Raw genomic sequence first — 19,624 nt, forward strand, 5'->3', positions numbered from 1 at the left:
AGCAGGCCACGTTTTTCCAGGTGGTAGACTATTTTTAAATTACATTCCAGAAGTTAATTTTCCAAACGCGACAGGCTTTTCTGACCTGCGAATAAAACGTATTATGAAGCACGACCTGACAGTGGAAGTAAAAAAAAGGAACCCCCAAGCATGAATCACAAAATGAGTTTTCGACTCCGTCTTTCTAACTGTAAACCTGCTGTGTGTCTCCTGCAGCCTGGCCCAGGTACCGTGTGCTGCGGGCTCTGGACATCGGCCAGTACAACTTGGAAATCTCCAATGCCGAGCTTTCTGATGACTCTCTGTACGAGTGTCAGGCCACGGAGGCCGCCCTGCGCTCCAGGAGGGCCAAACTCAATGTGCTCAGTAAGTGGACCACAGCTGCAGACACAGGGGCCATTATCCTCATGCTTGTTTTTCTGATTTCCTGTCAGCCAGTATAGTTCGAAGGACCTTTTCATTCTAAGAAAACTCGAGGTGATTATCACAGGCAAGAGAAGAATGTGAGGAGAACGTCTCCTGAGTCTGAGAGAATGAACTTTTCTCTCAGAAGCACCGTTACAGTTTGACTATGTGGTTAAAATCACAAGATTGGTTTGGATCAGTGGTTCTCAAAGTGGGGTCTCAGGACCCCCAGGGGTCCATGAGGAGGTTCCTAGGGGTCCCCAGTAAAAAGGGGTAATCATTTATTTCCACTATAATTCCATCTATAAGTAATACAATGACAGAATGTATGACTATTTTGGTCATGGGTCTCAAACACCTTCTGTAACTGAAACATCTAAAGCAGAACTCTTATCAGATGGGGGAACGGGATCTAATTTGTGTCAGTTTAGGGATCCTTGATGTGAAAAAGTTTGAGAACCACTGGTTTAGATGCACAGTTATATGATGCATCATTCTTGTGTTTCCCGTCTGTTTCCATCAGCCAAATCACCATCCTCCCGACAAATCAACCTCCAGAATCCATGAGCTGAGCTTTTTCTTTGCTGGAACTGTCAATATTACATTAAAAATAAATTAAGAGGGTCAAAAAAAAAAGCACAAGAATGCAAAATGAGAAAGGCCTCAGCAGCAGTGTGGCGATGCAGCAAGTGTACGGATAACTTAGAGGTTAGAAAGTCAAGTCAAGTCAATATTTATTTATATAGCGCCAAACCACAGCAGGAATTATCTCAAGGCAGTTTTCATATAGAGCAGGTTGAGACCCTTCTCTTTATGATATTGATTACAGACACCCAACAGCTCCCGCCATGAGCGAGCACTTGGCGACGGTAGCAGGAAAAAACTTCAGCAGAACCAGACTCAGGGTGGGTGGCCACCTGCCTGGACCGGATGGGAGGAGAGAGAGAGAGAGAGAGAGGGAGAGAGAGGGAGGGAGCAGGTGGGAGGACCACCATGCAATGATAATGATAATAGTAATGTGATAGTAAGGACAATAACAGCAACAAGCAGCAGCAGATGTTGAGCAGGATCATGGAGGCTGGTAGGTGGTTTGCAGTTGCAGATCTAGACTCTACAGCTCTGGAGTCAGAAAGACCTGCAGAGAGCAACAGGAGGAGAGAGGAGAGAGAGCACAAACCAATCAGACCCAAGTTTGTGTCCACATGCTGCTCGGTGAACGTCTTCTAGCTCACAGATTTGGCTGAAACATGTCGCTCTTGAAAGGTGCATTTACAGTTCCTCCTGACTCCCTGACTAATTAGCACGGTGTACCACTGTGGCCATAACCTTAAATTTGATCAGGAAATTCAAGTGAAATAAATAAGTTCAGCAACTAATCTGACGACTGTTTTGACTGAAATCACAAACTACCGATGGCAAAGAGGTGAAAAACCAACCTTCTTCAGCTTAATAGGAATCCAATGCATTTCCAGAGTTTTCAAAGGCCTGAGGTACTATTGCTCCAACCTCAATCTCATGAACGTATGGACTGATTATGTACATATAAAGGTTCATTTGTATGCATGACTGCGCCCTTGCACAAATTAGTCCTTTTTAACGCTCGGACTTGTGTGTGTGCTTCCCCTCCAGTCCCCCCCGAGGATCCGGTGGTCGAGGGAACCCCGGAGCTCCTGCTGATGGCCGGGAATCCGTACAACCTGACCTGTGTGACCCGCGGGGCCAAGCCTGCGGCGCACATCCAGTGGACCAAGGATGGAGTCGCTGTGGAGGGAACCTACCAGTCCACGGTGACTCACACGCACCCATGCACACAGGCGGATAATGGCAAACACACACACACAGGGGAAGACAACAAAACACACATAAAACACATAAAGTTTATTACACTAAAATGAGATTTTCTTAATCTCCTATGGCTTAAAAGACTTTGTAGTACAAGTTCTGGCACAATTACAATCTGCTGCTCAGTAACATCCACTCTCAGTCTGTTTATTTGTTGGTTTAAACAGTGTGCTTTTTTGCCGTTGGCTCTGAATTACAGTGTGAACACCTCAGGCCATGCAGCACCCCTGGAGGCCTGCATTAGGGAAACACGGTGTGTGTGTGTGTGTATGGTAAACAAGCTTAGCGCATGACTTTCTTGGATCTTCGTTACTAATTGCAAATTCTGACCTGCAAACCTGTGGCTGGAAGCTTGTTGTGCCTTAAAACCCCGATTTTAAGCATTTGGGACCCAATTAAGAATTTATATATTTTTTTAATTAGGGTATTTATTTTCACCAGTGGCAATGAAAGAGCACAAACATCAGTGAAATGCAACAGCAGTATTAACTATATCAAACTGAAACCTGCCTGTAACCGTTAATAGTATTAAATGATCAAGGAAATCATCTTAACTTCTCAGTGTGAGAATGCATCAGCTGCTCTGTTATAAGATGAAAGTCTCAACAGGCAACAAATAAAATGAAATGAAAGTAGGAGAAATGAAAAGAGCGATGTTGCTTTTAAGGCTAAAAGATGAGTGATGTATTTGAAAAGCAACATGTAAGCATGACATGAACACCTCTCCTTTATTGAATCGTTCATTTATCATAAGAGCTCAGATTTTAGGCTACAAAGTGTTTGAGCACGATGACAGTGAGGGAGAATCATAGTGATCGTACCGTTTGGTTTCTCTTCATTTAAGAGGTTTTAAAAGTGGAGTAAAAGGGTTGGAATGAAACTTGATAACACCTGCAGATAACACCAATCCAATCGTCCATCTATTTAAACCAGCGGCCTCCTAAAGGTGGCTCACAAGCTACCGGCAGTTTTAGAGTAGCTCACACAAAGTTCTGAGAATAAAGTCTGTACAAACACAACACAACACGACTCAGTGAATCTACTCCAAATGCGATTTAATCCCCCCGCTTCAACACCAAGTCATTATTTGTCAGTTTTCAGTCAAATGAGTTACTGTCAAGTTTGTTTACAACAGATCTGCCGTAGGCGACATGCAGTGATAGCAACTCTTCTGGATAACAGATATAAGGAAGATAAGATGATGAGAACAGATATAAACTAAACTTTTCCATCAAACAGGAAACATTTTTTTTTTTTTTTTTTAAACCCATGTTTGTTTACATTTTGGAAAATGAAGTGTTCAGAATTATCTTTTTTAAATTTCCTGTTTGTACCATTGGATGTATCTACTGACAACTTTCACTGGATTACTGACTAAGCTCGTTTTTTCTCTGATTTCTAATCATGTTTATGGACGTTTATTTGCAGTGGTGTTATTACGTGTGTGTGTGTTCAGGTCTGAGTGAATATAAGACATGACTCTCTCTCAGTCCCTCAGCTCTCGGAGTAAACGAGGTCGGAGACCCATGATTTAAACCGACGTTCTGATCTCAATCAGATCTTCATCTGATCAATCTTGACAGGCAGTATTTTTCATTCATGCTGTTTCTCAGTAGCCTTGCGTCTACATGTACAGTGTGTATAATCACACTCCTTCCAATAAGCGTTGTATCACTGTTGTCAACCGGGCTCGCACCTCAAGAGAAGAGAGGCACACGTGGATACAGAAATAGACATCAGTTACTTTCCACAGTTAATGGTTGTGACACAACTTGAAACAGAACATCCAAGACATTTTTAATTAACCGGCATGTCACAGATGCTTGCTCTCTCTTTCTCACACACACACACACACACACACACAGGAAGGAACTGTAAGTGACACTTGCACATTATCACTGTGATATATTTTGCATTCTTTTCTCCCACATTCACACTCATGTTCCCGTATACTCTCCTACACACATGAAATGATGCCTGCGAGCACACACACACACACACACACACACACACTGGCACTCGCACATCTTTGCTTTCATATGCAGCAACAAACACACTGACTCACACGCTCAAACACAGATGTTTTTACATCTCTTGCAGCCAGTTGCAGCCTGCCCCCTACACATGCTCATACATATTACATGCTGCACTTATGTTACCGTGTTACTGGCCACGCATTTACACTGCACTGAGAGCTCAACACACTTTTCTTGACAGGTTTTGTAGCTGCATCGCAAAACAACCCACCTCCTCAATCGAAGAAAACTGGATTTTATGTCCTCATTGTGCGGAAGACGATTTATAACTCATGTTTTTACGGCTGCAACTAAGGATTACTTTCATTATTGATCCACCTATCAATTATTTTCTGAGGGATGGATATTTTCCTAATACAGGCACCCTTTAATCTATAAATTGTCAAGAACTGTGAACTATGCCGACCCCAAAGATAATGTCTTTGAATTGCCTCCAAACCCAAATATATTCAATGTACACTGATATAAAAATGAGAAAAGCAGCAGAAATAGCCGATTAATCAATGAAATGTTTCAGCACTTCTGTCTTTCTCTTCAGCTTCCATATGAGTATTCAGCTCTCGTTTTTAAAATGCAAAGCCGGGTGTCATAATAAAACTGAAATGCTTGCATTAATTGAAAGTGGACAGTCACTCGCCTGCACTGTCATTAAACTTCTAACTTATAAGAAGAAAGTACAAAAACAAGAACATGGATTTCTATAAACTCTGTTTAAATTCACCTTTTCAGTTTCCTGTCTCTCTTCTCTTTCCCACTTATTCTTAAACCTTTGTTGTTGTTTTTTTCTATTTCTAACTCCAGATTGTTATTTCTGTTTGTATTTTATGCTGTTTCTCTTTATTTCTCCTGGCTCCATTAGTGACACTCCGATGTCTCTCTCCTCTCTCCTCCCCGTCCTCTCTCTTATTTCTCCCGTGATATTCCCTCTTCCCTCCTTTTTTTGTCCTTTTTGTCCTTTTCCTTCCACCGTGCTCCTCCTCTTCTTCTTTGATCTTTCTCTGTCGGTTCCCCTCCCTAAATTCTGCCCACCCCATCCTCTACCCGCACCCTCCTCTCCTCTCTCCTCCTCTCCTCTCTCTCTTGAACAGGAGGTGCTGCCGGACAGGAAGAGGGTGACGACCAGGAGCTACCTGCCCATTACACCGGTCGACACCGACAGTGGTTCCAACTTCACCTGTGTGGCCAGCAACCCGGCAGTGCCCTTGGGCAAACGAGCCACCGTCACCCTCAATGTCCACCGTATGTTGGTCTTCCTCTTTCTCTCTGGTGCATATGGGGCTCGTGTGACTGAGGCTTGGCTATTTTTGTGTCGGCACATACCAAATCACTCATTTTAATGCCCCGGCACTTGTCGCCTTCAAGTAATTAACAACAAAAATGACACATATGCTGTGTACATGAATTTACAGCCTCTATTTTCCACCATTCTCCAAACCTGGACTTGTTCCAGATATGATTTAGCTGCTTGCGTTGTTTTTGGCACCGATTTCTAAGGCCAATAATTTTCACCTAAAGCAGTTCAGCGAGTTGATTTCCTTCAACTCGTGGAAAATACGAAACTTTTTTTTTTTTTTTGTGTGTTTAAAGGATTTCAGTCGTGTCCCTGAAGAAATAAGGAAGGATTGCTCACAGGAAAATTGTAGTTTGAATATTCAATCAAGAAGATTGATGTGTTTTTCCAACCTGGTGTAGTTGGTAATTACTGGGAGAATAACCGCAGTAACAGTAGATGTGGAATCAGTGCTGTGTCAGTAACGAAGGCCGTAGAGAAGCAGGGATTTTTATTGTGAAATTTATAGTTTGTGTGACTTATTTATGTGGGAAATCAATCATCAAGCTGCTCAGCGGTGGTGAAACGCAGCAGTCATTCACGCCATTGTTCACTTTATCTTTAGTTGTGCAATGAATATGCATCTTTCCCCGTGTAGATCCACCCACAGTGACGCTGTCCATCGAGCCTCGCTCTGTCCTGGAGGGCGAGAGAGTCACCTTCACCTGCCAGGCCACTGCCAACCCTCCTATCATGGGCTACAGGTAGGGATGAAGATTTACCAGAATTTAACTATTAAAAGAACAAATGCGCTTTAAAATCAGCACTACCTAACATAAACCAAAATATCTGTAACCATCTGTTTAACATTGTCGCAACTTCATGTCCATTTCAACATGTGATGTGATGGACTTTGTCCCGCAGAGCAGCATGAGGAGGCAGACCGCGAGTCTGTGCCAATGAGTTTTCTAGTCTGCTTCCGTCCACCCTCTGGACGTGACCCTGAATAGAAATTTCTGCTTAGGGAACAGAATTGGTGAAAGTATTGAACATTTGCACAATTAAACTCTGACTTTTATCTAAAGTGACAGAAGTGAAGCAGTGAAATTGCTAAATGCGGGACTTTAACATGACAGTTTTAAACTGAGGTTTGAGACTCCAGCCCAGGGTCCCAGTGTGGGAGCACTGCCAGGTACTCGGGCGCTAAGCCTATTGAGTCTATATTAAAATGTCATCTAATGGCAGATGTGCAATACGGTTCTGTGATTTTGAGCTACATATCTGGCAAGATACAGTATGAAGACAAATGTATTTTTTGCAGCCATTCCCTCAGGTCGTTACATGAAAATGTTATTTTAGTAGCTTTAATTGATAATATAAAAAACACTCATGTCTAATAATGGAAATCAAACATTTGGATCACCGCCAAAAGAGTATTTTCAAAAAAAAAAAAGAAAGAAAAAAAGAAGCCATTATGCTTTTGGTATCTCCTGCTGACAAACTGACACAACAATTATTTTTGATGCTTAATAACGGTGATGCGTGCTCTCCGTCAGATGGGCTAAAGGTGGCGTGCTGCTGGAGGGGGCGAGGGAGAGCGTGTTCGTCACCACAGCCGATCACTCCTTCTTCACTGAGCCCGTGTCCTGTCAGGTGTTCAACGCTGTGGGAAACACCAACGTCAGCATCCTGGTGGACGTGCACTGTGAGTGTAACACTCCCGAGCTGTTACTACACAGCATACGTGTGATTGTGATGTGTGATGTATGAGCACGTGATGATTAATGTGCTCAAGTTGAGAGTAATTTTGTCATTGTTCAACTCGTTGTCAAAGCCTATACATAAACAAAGTAAAGTAAATAACAATGAATATATAGAAAAGAGGTGATAATAGATGTAATGAAAGTGTTAGTTGCTGAAAATGTTTAAATAAACCTTTCAATAAACGGAGAAACACACAGAATTATTAAAAGCAAAAAGTACATTTGTTTGGATTATAGTGAGGAGAATTAAAGAAGAAATAGTCCCCTGCAGTCCCTTGGCAAAATTGGTGCACTAAGTAAAATTATGCTACATGGCCATAAAAGCAAATAAAAAAAAATGCAATTTTGCCAAAGATTTACATGATTAAAAAGAAGAGTGGTGGGAAAAATGCAATGCTGAGGTCAATGACCTCTCAGATACAAATAGCCTTCATGTCTGAAATAAAACCTAGGGGTGTGTAGATCATATGATGTGCTTGTGTCTCCACTTTTCCTGTTTCAGTTTCAGTCATTTTTTCCTATCTGATGTCGGTTTTGTAGCCGACTCACTGATCAGCCGTTGTCCCTCAACATTTGTCTGCGTACAGCGGTTTTAATTGTCTTCCTGTCTCTGTCAGTCGGCCCGATACTGGTGGTGGAGCCCCGGCCGGTCACAGTGGATGTGGACTCTGACGTCACTCTTAACTGCAAGTGGTCTGGAAACCCTCCTCTCACCCTCACCTGGACCAAAAAGGGCTCCAGCATGGTAAGAACAAACGCTCAAACCTCCCCCCCCCCACCCACCTTTTGAGGTTTTTCTTTCATTAAAATATCATATATCTTTTTATGTGTATACAGGAAAGGAGAGAAAGTCAGAGCGCCAGATACTGGGGTAAAGCCCAACCCCTGGAACTATAACCAAATCCTCCAGAAAACCCCCACTCCCTGCCCATATTAATGTCTAAGACCCAGACCTCATAAATGTTTGCTCAGTTGTAAAGCAGACGGTTAGTAGTGAGACTCCGTCTTCATATCTTAAATCTTTAATTCATGCCTAACAAGTTAAGAAAGGCTCCAGGAAAAAAACTAATGGAGCCTGCTGAGTAAATCAACATGTTTTATGAATTAAATATAGATCTCCCTCCCTCCCTCTTCTTAACATCTCTTCCCTTCTGTCTGTCTCCACTCTCCACCTCACAAATCTACTATCCTGCTCCTTATGCACACTTATCTACTTATTTATGTGTGTCCAGGTGCTCAGCAACAACAACCAGCTGTATTTGAAGTCAGTGAGCCAGGCTGACGCAGGCCAGTATGTCTGCAAGGCCATCGTACCCCGGATTGGAGTGGGAGAGACTGAGGTTACGCTCACTGTCAATGGTCAGTTACTTACTCTGCTGTTAATAACACTGCTGATATTAGCAAAAAAAATGTATAAAATGTGTAAAGCAGATCTGCCTGTGCACAGAAAAAAAGTCTTGTTTCCAAACACGGAGGAATATTAAACCACAAAGACCGCCGTGATGTGTTTGTTTGATCTGGAATCTGTAATCATGCGTGTCTCTGCACCTCTCTGACAGCGGACGCCACTGAACGCACAGAATGTAGCACCGTCTAAAATAATGTCGACCTGGCTTGATTCATTCCAGCCCGGGTCGAAAACCAAACCCAGGAGCTAATTTTTCAACCCTAGACAGGCTCAGAGCCAATATTTCAATGCCAAAACCTTCTCCCAGCACGACCAACAATTGCTTAATAAATCAAAACTGATTCACCAAGAACACAATGACGAAAAACGAGTTCAAATACTCCTTAAATCTTCTCCGGCTGACAGAGTGCCTGGTCAAACCAGAGGGGAGGACGGCGACATTCATCGGCACGTCCTTGCAAAATATGAAGTGCTGAAAGCTCGGTGACCTGTAGTGACCGCCCACGCACTCATTCACTGACCAGACAATACGTTAACACAGCTAATTAAAAGGAAACTCTTCGCACCATCCACTGCTTTCTCTCGACTGGCTGCAAACCGCGTCGCATCGGTTTTTATGGAGCCAGTTGTTTCTCGAGCAGAGCAACACAGCTGATATGATAGCGTCCTCCATTTTGGACATCCAAACTGTGTTTATGCTGTATGTAACTCGACACAAGGGGTTAACTGTTGTCCCGCAATGGATGCACAAGTTTTCATTTGTAGTTCAACATCAGATTTCCGCCCCCCGTTGATATCCGTGCAATATCCCTACAACACGAGCAACAGTAGTGTAAACACGAGCCCGCAGGTCGTCTCTGCCAGCAGCTTCTCATGTTATGTTTTATCGGAAGCGGCCGGAGTAATTATAAGTAGTTTTTGTGCCTAAACCCAAACAGTGGCCGCTCCATGAGTTTAGCTGCATGGTTATTATTGTAACCAGGGTCCGATACGCCGCTAGCTGTCCTCATCTCCAACCCCCACCCCCCTTCTGTAGCTAAATGTTTTAAGAGGCGCGCATCAGCTACGACAGCCTACGGTCTATCTTATGTGCATAAGCTCTGAGTGTTAACACATCTATAAATCCAACCTCACTGTCAGTTTGTAATTCGTAAATTGAGCTCCAAACACAGACACTGAAAAGCTTGAACTGATGTTATAAACGTTGGTGCGACCGAGAGGAGAAACCAGACAAATTCACAACTTTCAAAGGTTCTCCTCGACCCCTCACGTTTCCCCATGAGGCGAAGACGGTGAACTAACACATCAACCTTTACATGTCCAGCACATTCGCTGCCAACGCAACATCACGCTCCCTCCACTTTGCCCCATTCGGGCCTGCAGTTTATGAGTGGAAAACGTGCCCATCGTGTTCCTCGTAAAGCAGTCGTTTTTGTGCCAAGAACTGGAGCAAATGTTTTAATAATCATCGCCTGGTGCTTCACATTATCAGATACAGTTTATATGAAATCCTTTTCTATCGTCTCGCTGGGGGTCACGTGTTTACAGCAGTTTCTGCACATTAATGTGGAAATGATTTGTGATTTTGGATTTGTCCTTCCAAACCTTTCTAAATGAAATGTCTGGGTTTGTTTGCAGTAATCCTGCCTCTGTCTCTCTGCCCCGTCCTATCTCACTCGCTCAGGTCCCCCCATCATCTCCAGTGATCCGGTCCAATACGCTGTCAGAGGGGAGAGAGGCGAGATCAAGTGTTACATCGCCAGCACACCCCCGCCTGATAAGATTGTAAGTCCATCCTTGGAAGTTGTAATTTGCTGCAGAGGTGCTTGACCTCTTCAGATTGCATCTGCCTCAAACAGAATCCTGATCACAACAACTCTTCGTCCACCCTGAAAACAGAATGATTTTCTACTTTCTCTTCTTTTCGGCCCGTGTTACTCACCAAACGGTGGGTAACAAGTGCCATTGTTCTCCAGCTGTGTCACGGCTACGTGGGAATGATGTGTTCCTCCTCTGTGGTGGAAGGTGTGACTCATCGAAAGCAGCTGCTGTTGAAATGAAAGCGGGGACACGCAGCACTGTACACATGTTCCACAGTTAAGCAGATAAGATTCAAGAAATCATGATAATTGAAGTATTTTGGAAGTGTTTAGTGTTTGACAGCCTAGAGTGAGCACATCAAATAGTATTTCCAAATATGAAAAAGAAAAAAAAAGAAAAAAATCAAATAGTAGAAATCCCATATACCAATATACTATTTACCAGCTCATCTGTGACTCAAGTCCAACAAATCCCAGCCAAATGTCTTTGCAGTTTTGAGATATCGCCCCTCATTTTTTTATTTGTCGAGATGTCTTTTATTTTTTTCTGCTCCTATAAGCTGTGTCGCAACTCAGCTCTGGGACAACAGTGGATCTCAGCCGTACAGTGTTGTGAGATGTGCTCAAACACCCCCTTTGTCTTTCCCCTCCGACAGATTGGATGGCCTTGGGATGGAATTGTTGGACAGTATTTTTTCACCTACGAGAAAAAGGAATTGGCCGCCGTGAATCCGTGGCTGCACATGTGAAGACAATGTGATTGTGTGGAATTGTTTAGTCTTGCTCATCACTTTTAGTGATCCATGTAGACCTTTCTGCTAATTTGTCACAGTCGCCAGAGTTCCTGCAGCCACAGCTGCAGCACGTGACTGACTCAGGCTCGTGGAGCCAGACAGCCCTTTGTAGCTGATAGTGAACATACCGAGGTTCAGCACAAATACATGGGTATATTTTATATATTTTATGTATCTTTTTCAAAACATAATTTTATGTTTTTTCAAATGAGCTGATCTACGTTTCTAGGTTCCCCCCTGGAGTAGATGCGTCCCCCTTACTCTCCCTGGTACCTAATCCAAAAATGGGCAAAGAGGTGGGGGGTGTGTGGAAGCAGAGACTCCGGTGCATGCTGGTCCGTGGCAAAGCATACGCTCACCCACCTGTCACGCAAAGTGGCGCGCCCTCAATCATGCATTAATTTAAGCCTCAATAAAATTTAAACAATTGAGTTGTATATGAATTAACCTCCCGTACAGTTGTCATGAAGGAGGAAATTAGCCATAGAGACAATAACCGTTTTTGTTTTAGGCTGTAAACATGTTTATTTCTGCTGTAAAGTTGGGCATTTTAACATGGGAGTCTATGGAGATTGACTCGCTTTTGTATCCAGCCTCAAGTGGTCATTTGAAGAACTGCGGTCTCTGGTACGTCCATGTTGGCTTCATTGTTCAGCCTCGGAGGTTGCCGCTTGGTTAGAAATCACTGTTACAAGACGTACCAGTGATATTAATCACTCTGCCACTGGAACCAATCATTTTGCTGTCCTTTAAAGCCGGTCTAGAGAAGTGTATCTCAGCCTTTTTGACTTATAACCCCTTAAAACAAATCAATGTCTACCAGTTCCGTCAAAGATGAATTCTTCTTCTTCATATCGTTTTATTAGACTAATTTTAAGAGCTCTTAAGATGTAAAATTATCCACTTAATACACCAGAATTGATGAATAATTTCATTTGTTTAGTGGAAATATGTTTTTTTCCCCCTGCTTTCCCGTCCTGTTAATCTTCTTGTGACCCCTCAGATGTATTGACCCCTTGGGGGTGTACCAGCCCACTGGTTGGGAACAGCTGGTCTAGAGGTTAGAGAGATCTGTTTGTGAATGATTTGTATCAGTCAGTTGTAACATTTTCTCTCACTGAAACAAATTTTGTCAAGTTGCCTTTGAATGACACCATCACCCACAGCTCCCCCGCTGTGCTGTGGGTTAAAGGTGCTCGTCCGAGCCAAACAAGAAACACTTTTGAGTCATTTTTAGCAGCACTGTCTAAATTTACGAAATGGTCGAGACAAAACGTATATATGACATTAGAATACATTGAAAGACGGTACAATCACGTAAAATTGGACATATGGAGGCTTTAAGACCTCTGATATTAAGAGTCACTGAGTTATGGTCACCATGACGGAGTCAGTGTAGCACCCAGACTGTATTGATTTTAGTGTGAATTGGACCTACCAGCTAAAACCTTTCCAATCCAGTGATCCCTTTCAAAGTGGTGGCCATCTTTTCTATAAAAGAAATCTTTCACAGAGATTGCCTTAGCAGCAAATTGTAATGGAATATCCTCCTGAATGTGCCACAACTGCAGAACTCTTTGCTGTTTTTTTTCATTCCTGCCTTTTGCTAAAGTCGCTGAGTGCAATGCTTGATCAAACTACAGTTTAATATGAAGTGTCTGCGTGTTATATAGGTTACAAAATGAGCAGTATGGCTTGTGGATATAAACCTTTAAAAAGCAAAATACCAGAATGCTCACAAATCACAAGAAGAGGCCGAAAAATGGAAATAAATTCAGTAATGACATTTGAGTTTGAAGGCTAGAACGAGCGAGAGAGAGAGAGAGGGAGAGAGTGTGGGGGTGAAATAGATTGAAATGAGAGAGGCATGAGATGGAGGGAGAGTAAAAATCTGTACCTTTCAGCGTCAATTATCCAATTGTGCAGTGCCAACATGACAGAAATCAGAGCTTTTAGGAAGCTTCAGCCCCCCGCTGCACTGGCAGGGAGCTCAGAGCGTATAATGTGGTGCGACATTATAGTCTCGGCTTAATGCAGAGACACAAGGACTTATAAAATATGGAGTGTGTGTGTGTGTGTGTGTGTGCGTGTGTGTGTGCGTGTTTGTGTGTGTGTGTGTGCCCATGTGTCTACAGTGTGAGTGTGTGTGTATGAAAAGAGGAAATGAGAGATTGAGAAACAGAAACCAAAAGACAGACAGTGGTGGTGCAAGAAAATTATTGTGTGAAAGAGCGATAAAGAAAGAGGGGGGGGCAGAAAAAGACGCATTATGCAAGATTGTCAGAGTAAAAAAAAAAAGAGGCAGAAGATTTGGGGGCTTTTTTTTTTTTTTTTTTTATAAAAAAAATCTCCCTCACCAAGTCTTGATCACATACAAAGCAGGTTAAAAGGTACATTAGCCCAACATATGGGCCTATGTATATTTGATATCGTCATGCTCCATATTTAATATCCTCAAATTTCTACCTCAGCAGATTTTAAGTAGAAAAACCTGCTTGAGTTTTTATCACTCGTGTACACTTGCTGCACTCTGCGTGTGTGTGTATGTGTTTGTGTGTTGGTGTGTGTTGTGTGTGTGTCTGTTGTGGTTGATTTGTTATTTCCTCCCCAGCCTGAAAAAGTTTCTCCAAACATTTTAATTAGGCCTATACTGCACCAGGAGAAAAAAAAAAAACTAGTTACCAAGGTGTGAGAATATAATTTGTTTTGCTTAAAATATATTTCCTGCCCAGACTCGCTTCAGTCTCTCTTAACCTTTCTTAACACCAGCCCATCTGTTGGCGGAATGTTTACTTGTGACTCTGTGTGTGTGTGTGTGTGTGTGTGTGTGTGTGTGTGTGTGTGTGTGTGTGTGTGTGTGTGGGTCTATTGTGGTTAATACTATTTAAGATAAGATAAAATGAAATTAGCATTATTGATGCCTCAGGGCAAATTGGGCGATTGCAGAAGTAAGGAGCAGAGTTTAGATAAAAATCCATATTAAACATATTGGAGATTGCATCTTCATCACACTTATACAGAGTTCCTTGTCGGCTTGAAGGACATCCTGCTGTGTTTATCATGAACAGAGTTACAGATGTTTTGGTGGACAGATGTGACAAGCCTTTGCTCTTATCTTAATCTTAAACTGAAGCACACCTGCTTTTCGAATCGAGCCAACACAAGAGTGAGCGCTGACTACAAAATGTGTTGTGGTGGCCTGTAGTAGTACAGAGTGTATTGATAGTCCCGCCCTCCTTTCTCTCTGCTGGTCAAGGATTAGAAGCTAAACGAACCCTCTATATTGTGTGTCTCAGGTGTGGGCATGGAAGGAGAATGTGTGGGAGAAGGAGAAGGGCACCCTGATGGAGAGGTACACCGTGGAGCAGAGTAAACCTCCCACCCAGGGCGGGGCCGTTCTCTCCACGCTCACCATCAACAACGTCATGGAGTCTGACTTCCACTCGCCGTACAACTGCACCGCCTGGAACTCCTTCGGCCCCGGCACCATGATCATCACCCTAGAGGAGACAGGTATGTTATAGTTTGTATCATGTCAACACAAAGGTGGCAATGTGCATGCCAGTAAATGAGTGGAAGAAAGCTGCCCATGTAAAGAATGCAGCATTTTAAAACATCAAAGAAAGTTCTGTAACACACACACAACGCTTTTTGTTAGACCCTAAAGATACCATGTGGAGTCTGACCATATGTGCAATATGTTTCATTTGGATTTTTTTTTTTTTGGACAGGTGATGCAATGCGCAGTCCTGCCTGCAGTCTCACAGTACTCACAGTAGTGTTGTACACATGGTGGCCGTAAAGAGCCAAGAAAGGTAGCAATGTGCAAGCAAAATGCAGGGAAGAAGATAACTCGTACATAAAGCCAATGCACATTTCAAGATATAAAGAAAAAATAGTTTTATTGGGCAGTAAAGGAATTCAAAATGTTAAGCTTTAAGTACACATAAAGTGCGTTTTTATTGTGAAAATTGTGTTTGTTTACAATGAAAACTCCACAGGGTTCCTTTAATGTCCTCTTCTCTGTCGTACGAACTGAAGTGCCCCTGAGCAAGATTATTAAGCGGTGGCATCAGCTGGAGGACAGAGAATAGATAATAGTGTTGTTAGTCCATTCTGGATTGTTACACATTTTATTTGGAGAGCTGGGTATGTCACATTACATCGAGAAAATGATTTCTTCATGCTCTGTCAGTCTTATCTGACTCTTATTCTTTCAGCTGTCAGATTTCGCAGGCTTCAGAAAATCTTCGAGAGAGAGAAAGAGGAGAAAGAGAGACAGAGAGAGACAGAGAGAGAAGGAGCTTGGATTTGTCTTTATGTGTACTAACAGTGTTTTTATCCCTTGTCAGACTCGCACGCTTTATCAACATAACCAGCCCTCAGAGATTCAATATTAAGGACACAACAGGATTTGTGCTTAAATGACACAACATCCATGCAGGTTTTTAGTAACAATGAGGCAGCAGCTGTCCCTCAACCCCGACCCTCTTTCTGCTCGCGTTTGTTTCAGATATTGTTCCAGTGGGAATTATCGCCGGTGGTACGGTGGGCTCCTCCATTCTGCTGCTTATGTTTCTACTGGCACTCGCCTTCTTCCTCTACCGCCAACGCAAAGGCAGTGAGTGCACACAGTGGTTCTTTAATGTGTCTGGGCGCGCGCACGTGTGTGTGTGCGTGTGTGTGTGCGTGTGTGTGTGTGTGTAGGTGCTCGCACACACTTACTGTATGTGTCTATCAGTCTTTCTTTCATCCACTCTCCCTATCTGTCATTCTGCCTTTCCACGAAGAAAGGAACATATGCCAGCCGTATAGCATTTTATTCAAATGAGATTAATGAATATTCATATAATAACGCAAACTGCCTTAAAAACGCCTACTGTATATTTCCGTTTTCATTCAGCTGATATGGAATTGTGTGATTATGTTTTAAATAAACAGTTTTTGTATGCCGCTCGTACACTAGATAAAGTACATAAACAACAGAACAGAAAACAAGAGCATTTAAAGGTGAATAGTATTTAAATTATGAATTCCTATATGTTTTTTCTACAGCCGACGGCAATCAAATTAGAATTTGAGAGCACAAACCGCACTTGTGCAAACCAGAGAGCACATACAGAGCATATCGTGTCTTCTTGTTGTGTCATTTTCAGCCGTGCTCCATAGCAAATAAAGAGTTGGGAAAGACAATGAAGGTGACTGGCACATTCCCAGGAGGGATTTTCTGGGGATAAGAGTATATTTTCTGGTTCAGAGCTGATAACACCACTACAGAAAAGATATCGTTTGAAAATAGAAACTCAAACAAACATCGTTGTGGCTCCAGATAAAGCATTCTGTCATTTGTGGTGTATGATGCAGCTCAAGACTTCACAGATCTCAATCTTTACTTTTGAGGTTTTCTTGCTGTGGAGGAGAGCTGCTCGTGTTCACGAACATTGACTGTTAGGAGTCGTGTGAATTAAAACTGAGCAGTGCTGTGTTTAACATAGAAATATACTGTACCTGGTTTATTGGCCTAAAATCTGAATTTTTTGCTGTAATACATATCTCACCCAGCAAACCAAACTAACACTGTAGTTTAATCTCTAAATGTGCATATTTAACCTAATATGCTCAATCCAGACTTGAGCCATGTTGGAAGTGTTACAGTAATATTATGAGACCCAACTGAAGAAGGTTTATGTGCAGTAACAAGCTCTATGTCTGTGAGGGATTTAAAATGGAGTATATTTACCATTTGCCCAGAATTTATTTTCTATTTTTCTGTTGTATCTAGACAAACCAGGTTAGCTAAATCCTCTCACGACATGCTGCACCACCAGAAACTAAGTGTGTAAACAGTGAGGAGTCCACATAAAATATTCTCTAAGATTTTTGAGGATAAAGACCTTTTCTTTGCATATGAGACAAAATGGCCTGATGCAGTTAAAGGCCCTATATGTAGATTTTTCAAATGTGATGAAAGCATCTCACAGTTTTTTCTGATGGCAAAAAAATTGTCCAATTCTATTTATTTGAAACTACCACTAGAAGTTGCTGAAGTCACAAATTTTAAAATCATAACATAGGCGCTTTAAATTGTGTACAATTTCATGTGAAGGGCAATGCCTCATTTTCATACAAAATACAGTAAAATAAAATCAACAGTAAACATCACATTTACTGGCAGAAAGATCTGTTTCAAACTCTTCATCTTCACCATTTTCCTCATAACAGCCCCTAAGAAAGAAATCAATGCCAAAGGAACATGCAGTTTTCTCACTTCATTGTGGTGGATACTGACTTCCTCAAAATTCAAACCATCACCTCTCTCTGCCTTTCGCGGCTGCCAGCATACCAAATTGCTCAATGCACCATTATCAAAAGAGAGAAAATAAGACAAACAAGGCAAATAATGGCCCAGACAAGTCAGACAAAACAGCATTAAACAGAATCAAGTGTTTTTACTGTTAGTTTTTGTTGCTTTTTTTTCAACCAGACTGTTAACTAAATCAATGAATTATCTTGACGTTGACCCAGAATATGACTGGAGGTTGTGTTCTTGTTCCAGGTCGCCGGGGTGTCACACTCGGTAAACCAGACATCAAGGTAGAAACGGTTAACAAAGAGACCCACAGCCTGGAGGAGGAGGCGACAAATGTCTCTACAGCAACCCGGATGGTCAAGGCCATGTACTCTGTGAGTAGATCCTCATCTGAGTCACCGGGGGCCGTGGAGAGGAGGCGTATGGGTCAATGGCCTTAAATGTAAAGATACACCAACACAAAGGGCGGCATGGCAGGAGAGGCAGCTACGCACGCACACACATGCACACACATGCACACACATGCACACACATGCACACACATGCACACACAGTAAAACAGACACACATGCACGAGGCCTGCCTGTAACACACTTTAAGTACACACACACACACACACAAAGAGGCAGATTCTCACACATCATACATACAGAAATACAAAGTAGACAGGAGGCATCTTGCAGATACGCACCCAACGCAAATTAAACTGATATTATTCTCACGCAACATTAATACAAACACACACACACACTCACTTTAACGCCATGTTTCTTTTAGAAACCCTGGAAGTCCTGGAGAATCTAATCGACGAGGCTCCTTTGGTGCGGTTTTCAAGCTCGGCCCGAAACTTTTTTTCTTTTCCAACAACTAAGCGTTTCTCGTCTTCCACTCTCTTGGGATGAAAAACCTGAAACTCTGTTTTCCTCTCCCCTCCCTTTCTTCCTCCTTCTTTCCTTTCTTACCCTCCCTCTTTCCGTGTGTGTGTTTCGTTGTTTGATGGTTTAGTTTCTGCCCTCTGTTTCCCTCTCTCCCTCCACTCAGCCATTCAAAGACGATATGGACCTGAAGCAGGACGTCCGGAGCGAGAGCGACACCCGCGAGGAGTACGAGCTCAAGGTGAATTGGCTGGCTGCCCACAGAGACATTTTAGCATTTTGACATCGGATTTTTTTTCCCGCAGCACCTTAAAGATTTTATCCTGCATGGCGCACAGACATATCGCATGCCATGAACTATGTGGTCATATCCATCATTACGTGCTGATTACCAGTTGCAATTTTTCCTCAGGTTTGGCATTTTCACTGGAGGTAAAAGCCTTACTTTCATTTTTTTTAAAAAACATTTTTTTCATAAACTGTGCTTCTGAAGTTCCCAAATAAACAGATGTTAGTGATGATAATCCCCCAGTTTGGTTTCTGTAAGATTAAGGCTAAAATCTCCTTTTAATCTCAAAACCGTGTGTCCTTTAATTCTCTTTCACAAGCTAATTAATCAAAAGGAGCAAAACAAACTACTTCAAACATTCATGTTGCGAATGTGCCCTAATAGAACTCTTATTCCAGAGTTAGCTGTTACACATATGAGCTCTCACCTTGCGCTGGAAACCCAGTTTATCCTGGTAAAGTGAAGTTGTATCATAATGTGTTGTGTTCATGCACATACGCTGCGCTGCATCATTCACACATCATTACATTTTTGGACATAGCATGAACACACCAACCAAATACACCCACATCATCAAGCATATCAGCGTACAATGTGACAATATACAGTACATAAAATATGAGCAGTGTGTAGTATTATATAATAGGGGATGTGATAAAAGTCACTTTGTTGTAGCAACTTAAGCTGGCTGAGTCTGTATGTTTTTTTTTTCTTTCTTTTATCAGAGAGATTATCCTTAAAGGTCCCATATAGTATAAAGGGAGATTTCCATGTGTTGTGTGATTATAAAGCAGGTCAGGACTTCTCTCACT

General features: G+C 42.3%; 1 protein-coding gene across 2 annotated transcripts in view; it reads left to right on the forward strand.

Annotated features, from left to right (window-relative positions):
* The window catches only part of kirrel1b (kirre like nephrin family adhesion molecule 1b), a 76,350-nt gene that overhangs the window by 49,117 nt on the left and 7,609 nt on the right, over positions 1-19,624 (forward strand). Inside the window, exons 3-14 of one of the 2 annotated variants that reach the window (XM_087178817.1) lie at positions 217-366; positions 2,035-2,192; positions 5,372-5,522; positions 6,212-6,317; positions 7,110-7,258; positions 7,934-8,061; positions 8,549-8,675; positions 10,409-10,509; positions 14,635-14,851; positions 15,852-15,959; positions 17,895-18,022; positions 18,654-18,764. In XM_087178817.1, the coding sequence (XP_087034943.1) occupies positions 217-366; positions 2,035-2,192; positions 5,372-5,522; positions 6,212-6,317; positions 7,110-7,258; positions 7,934-8,061; positions 8,549-8,675; positions 10,409-10,509; positions 14,635-14,851; positions 15,852-15,959; positions 17,895-18,022; positions 18,654-18,764 (1,634 nt within the window). The remainder of the gene's footprint in view (positions 1-216; positions 367-2,034; positions 2,193-5,371; positions 5,523-6,211; positions 6,318-7,109; positions 7,259-7,933; positions 8,062-8,548; positions 8,676-10,408; positions 10,510-14,634; positions 14,852-15,851; positions 15,960-17,894; positions 18,023-18,653; positions 18,765-19,624) is intronic. The other variant, XM_023424421.2, reaches the window with a different exon arrangement.

Source organism: Seriola lalandi, unplaced genomic scaffold, assembly GCF_002814215.2.
Source record: "Seriola lalandi dorsalis isolate HSWRI2012SDOR001 ecotype SW California unplaced genomic scaffold, Sedor1 jcf7180002054736, whole genome shotgun sequence".
Taxonomy (NCBI): Eukaryota; Metazoa; Chordata; class Actinopteri; order Carangiformes; family Carangidae; genus Seriola; species Seriola lalandi.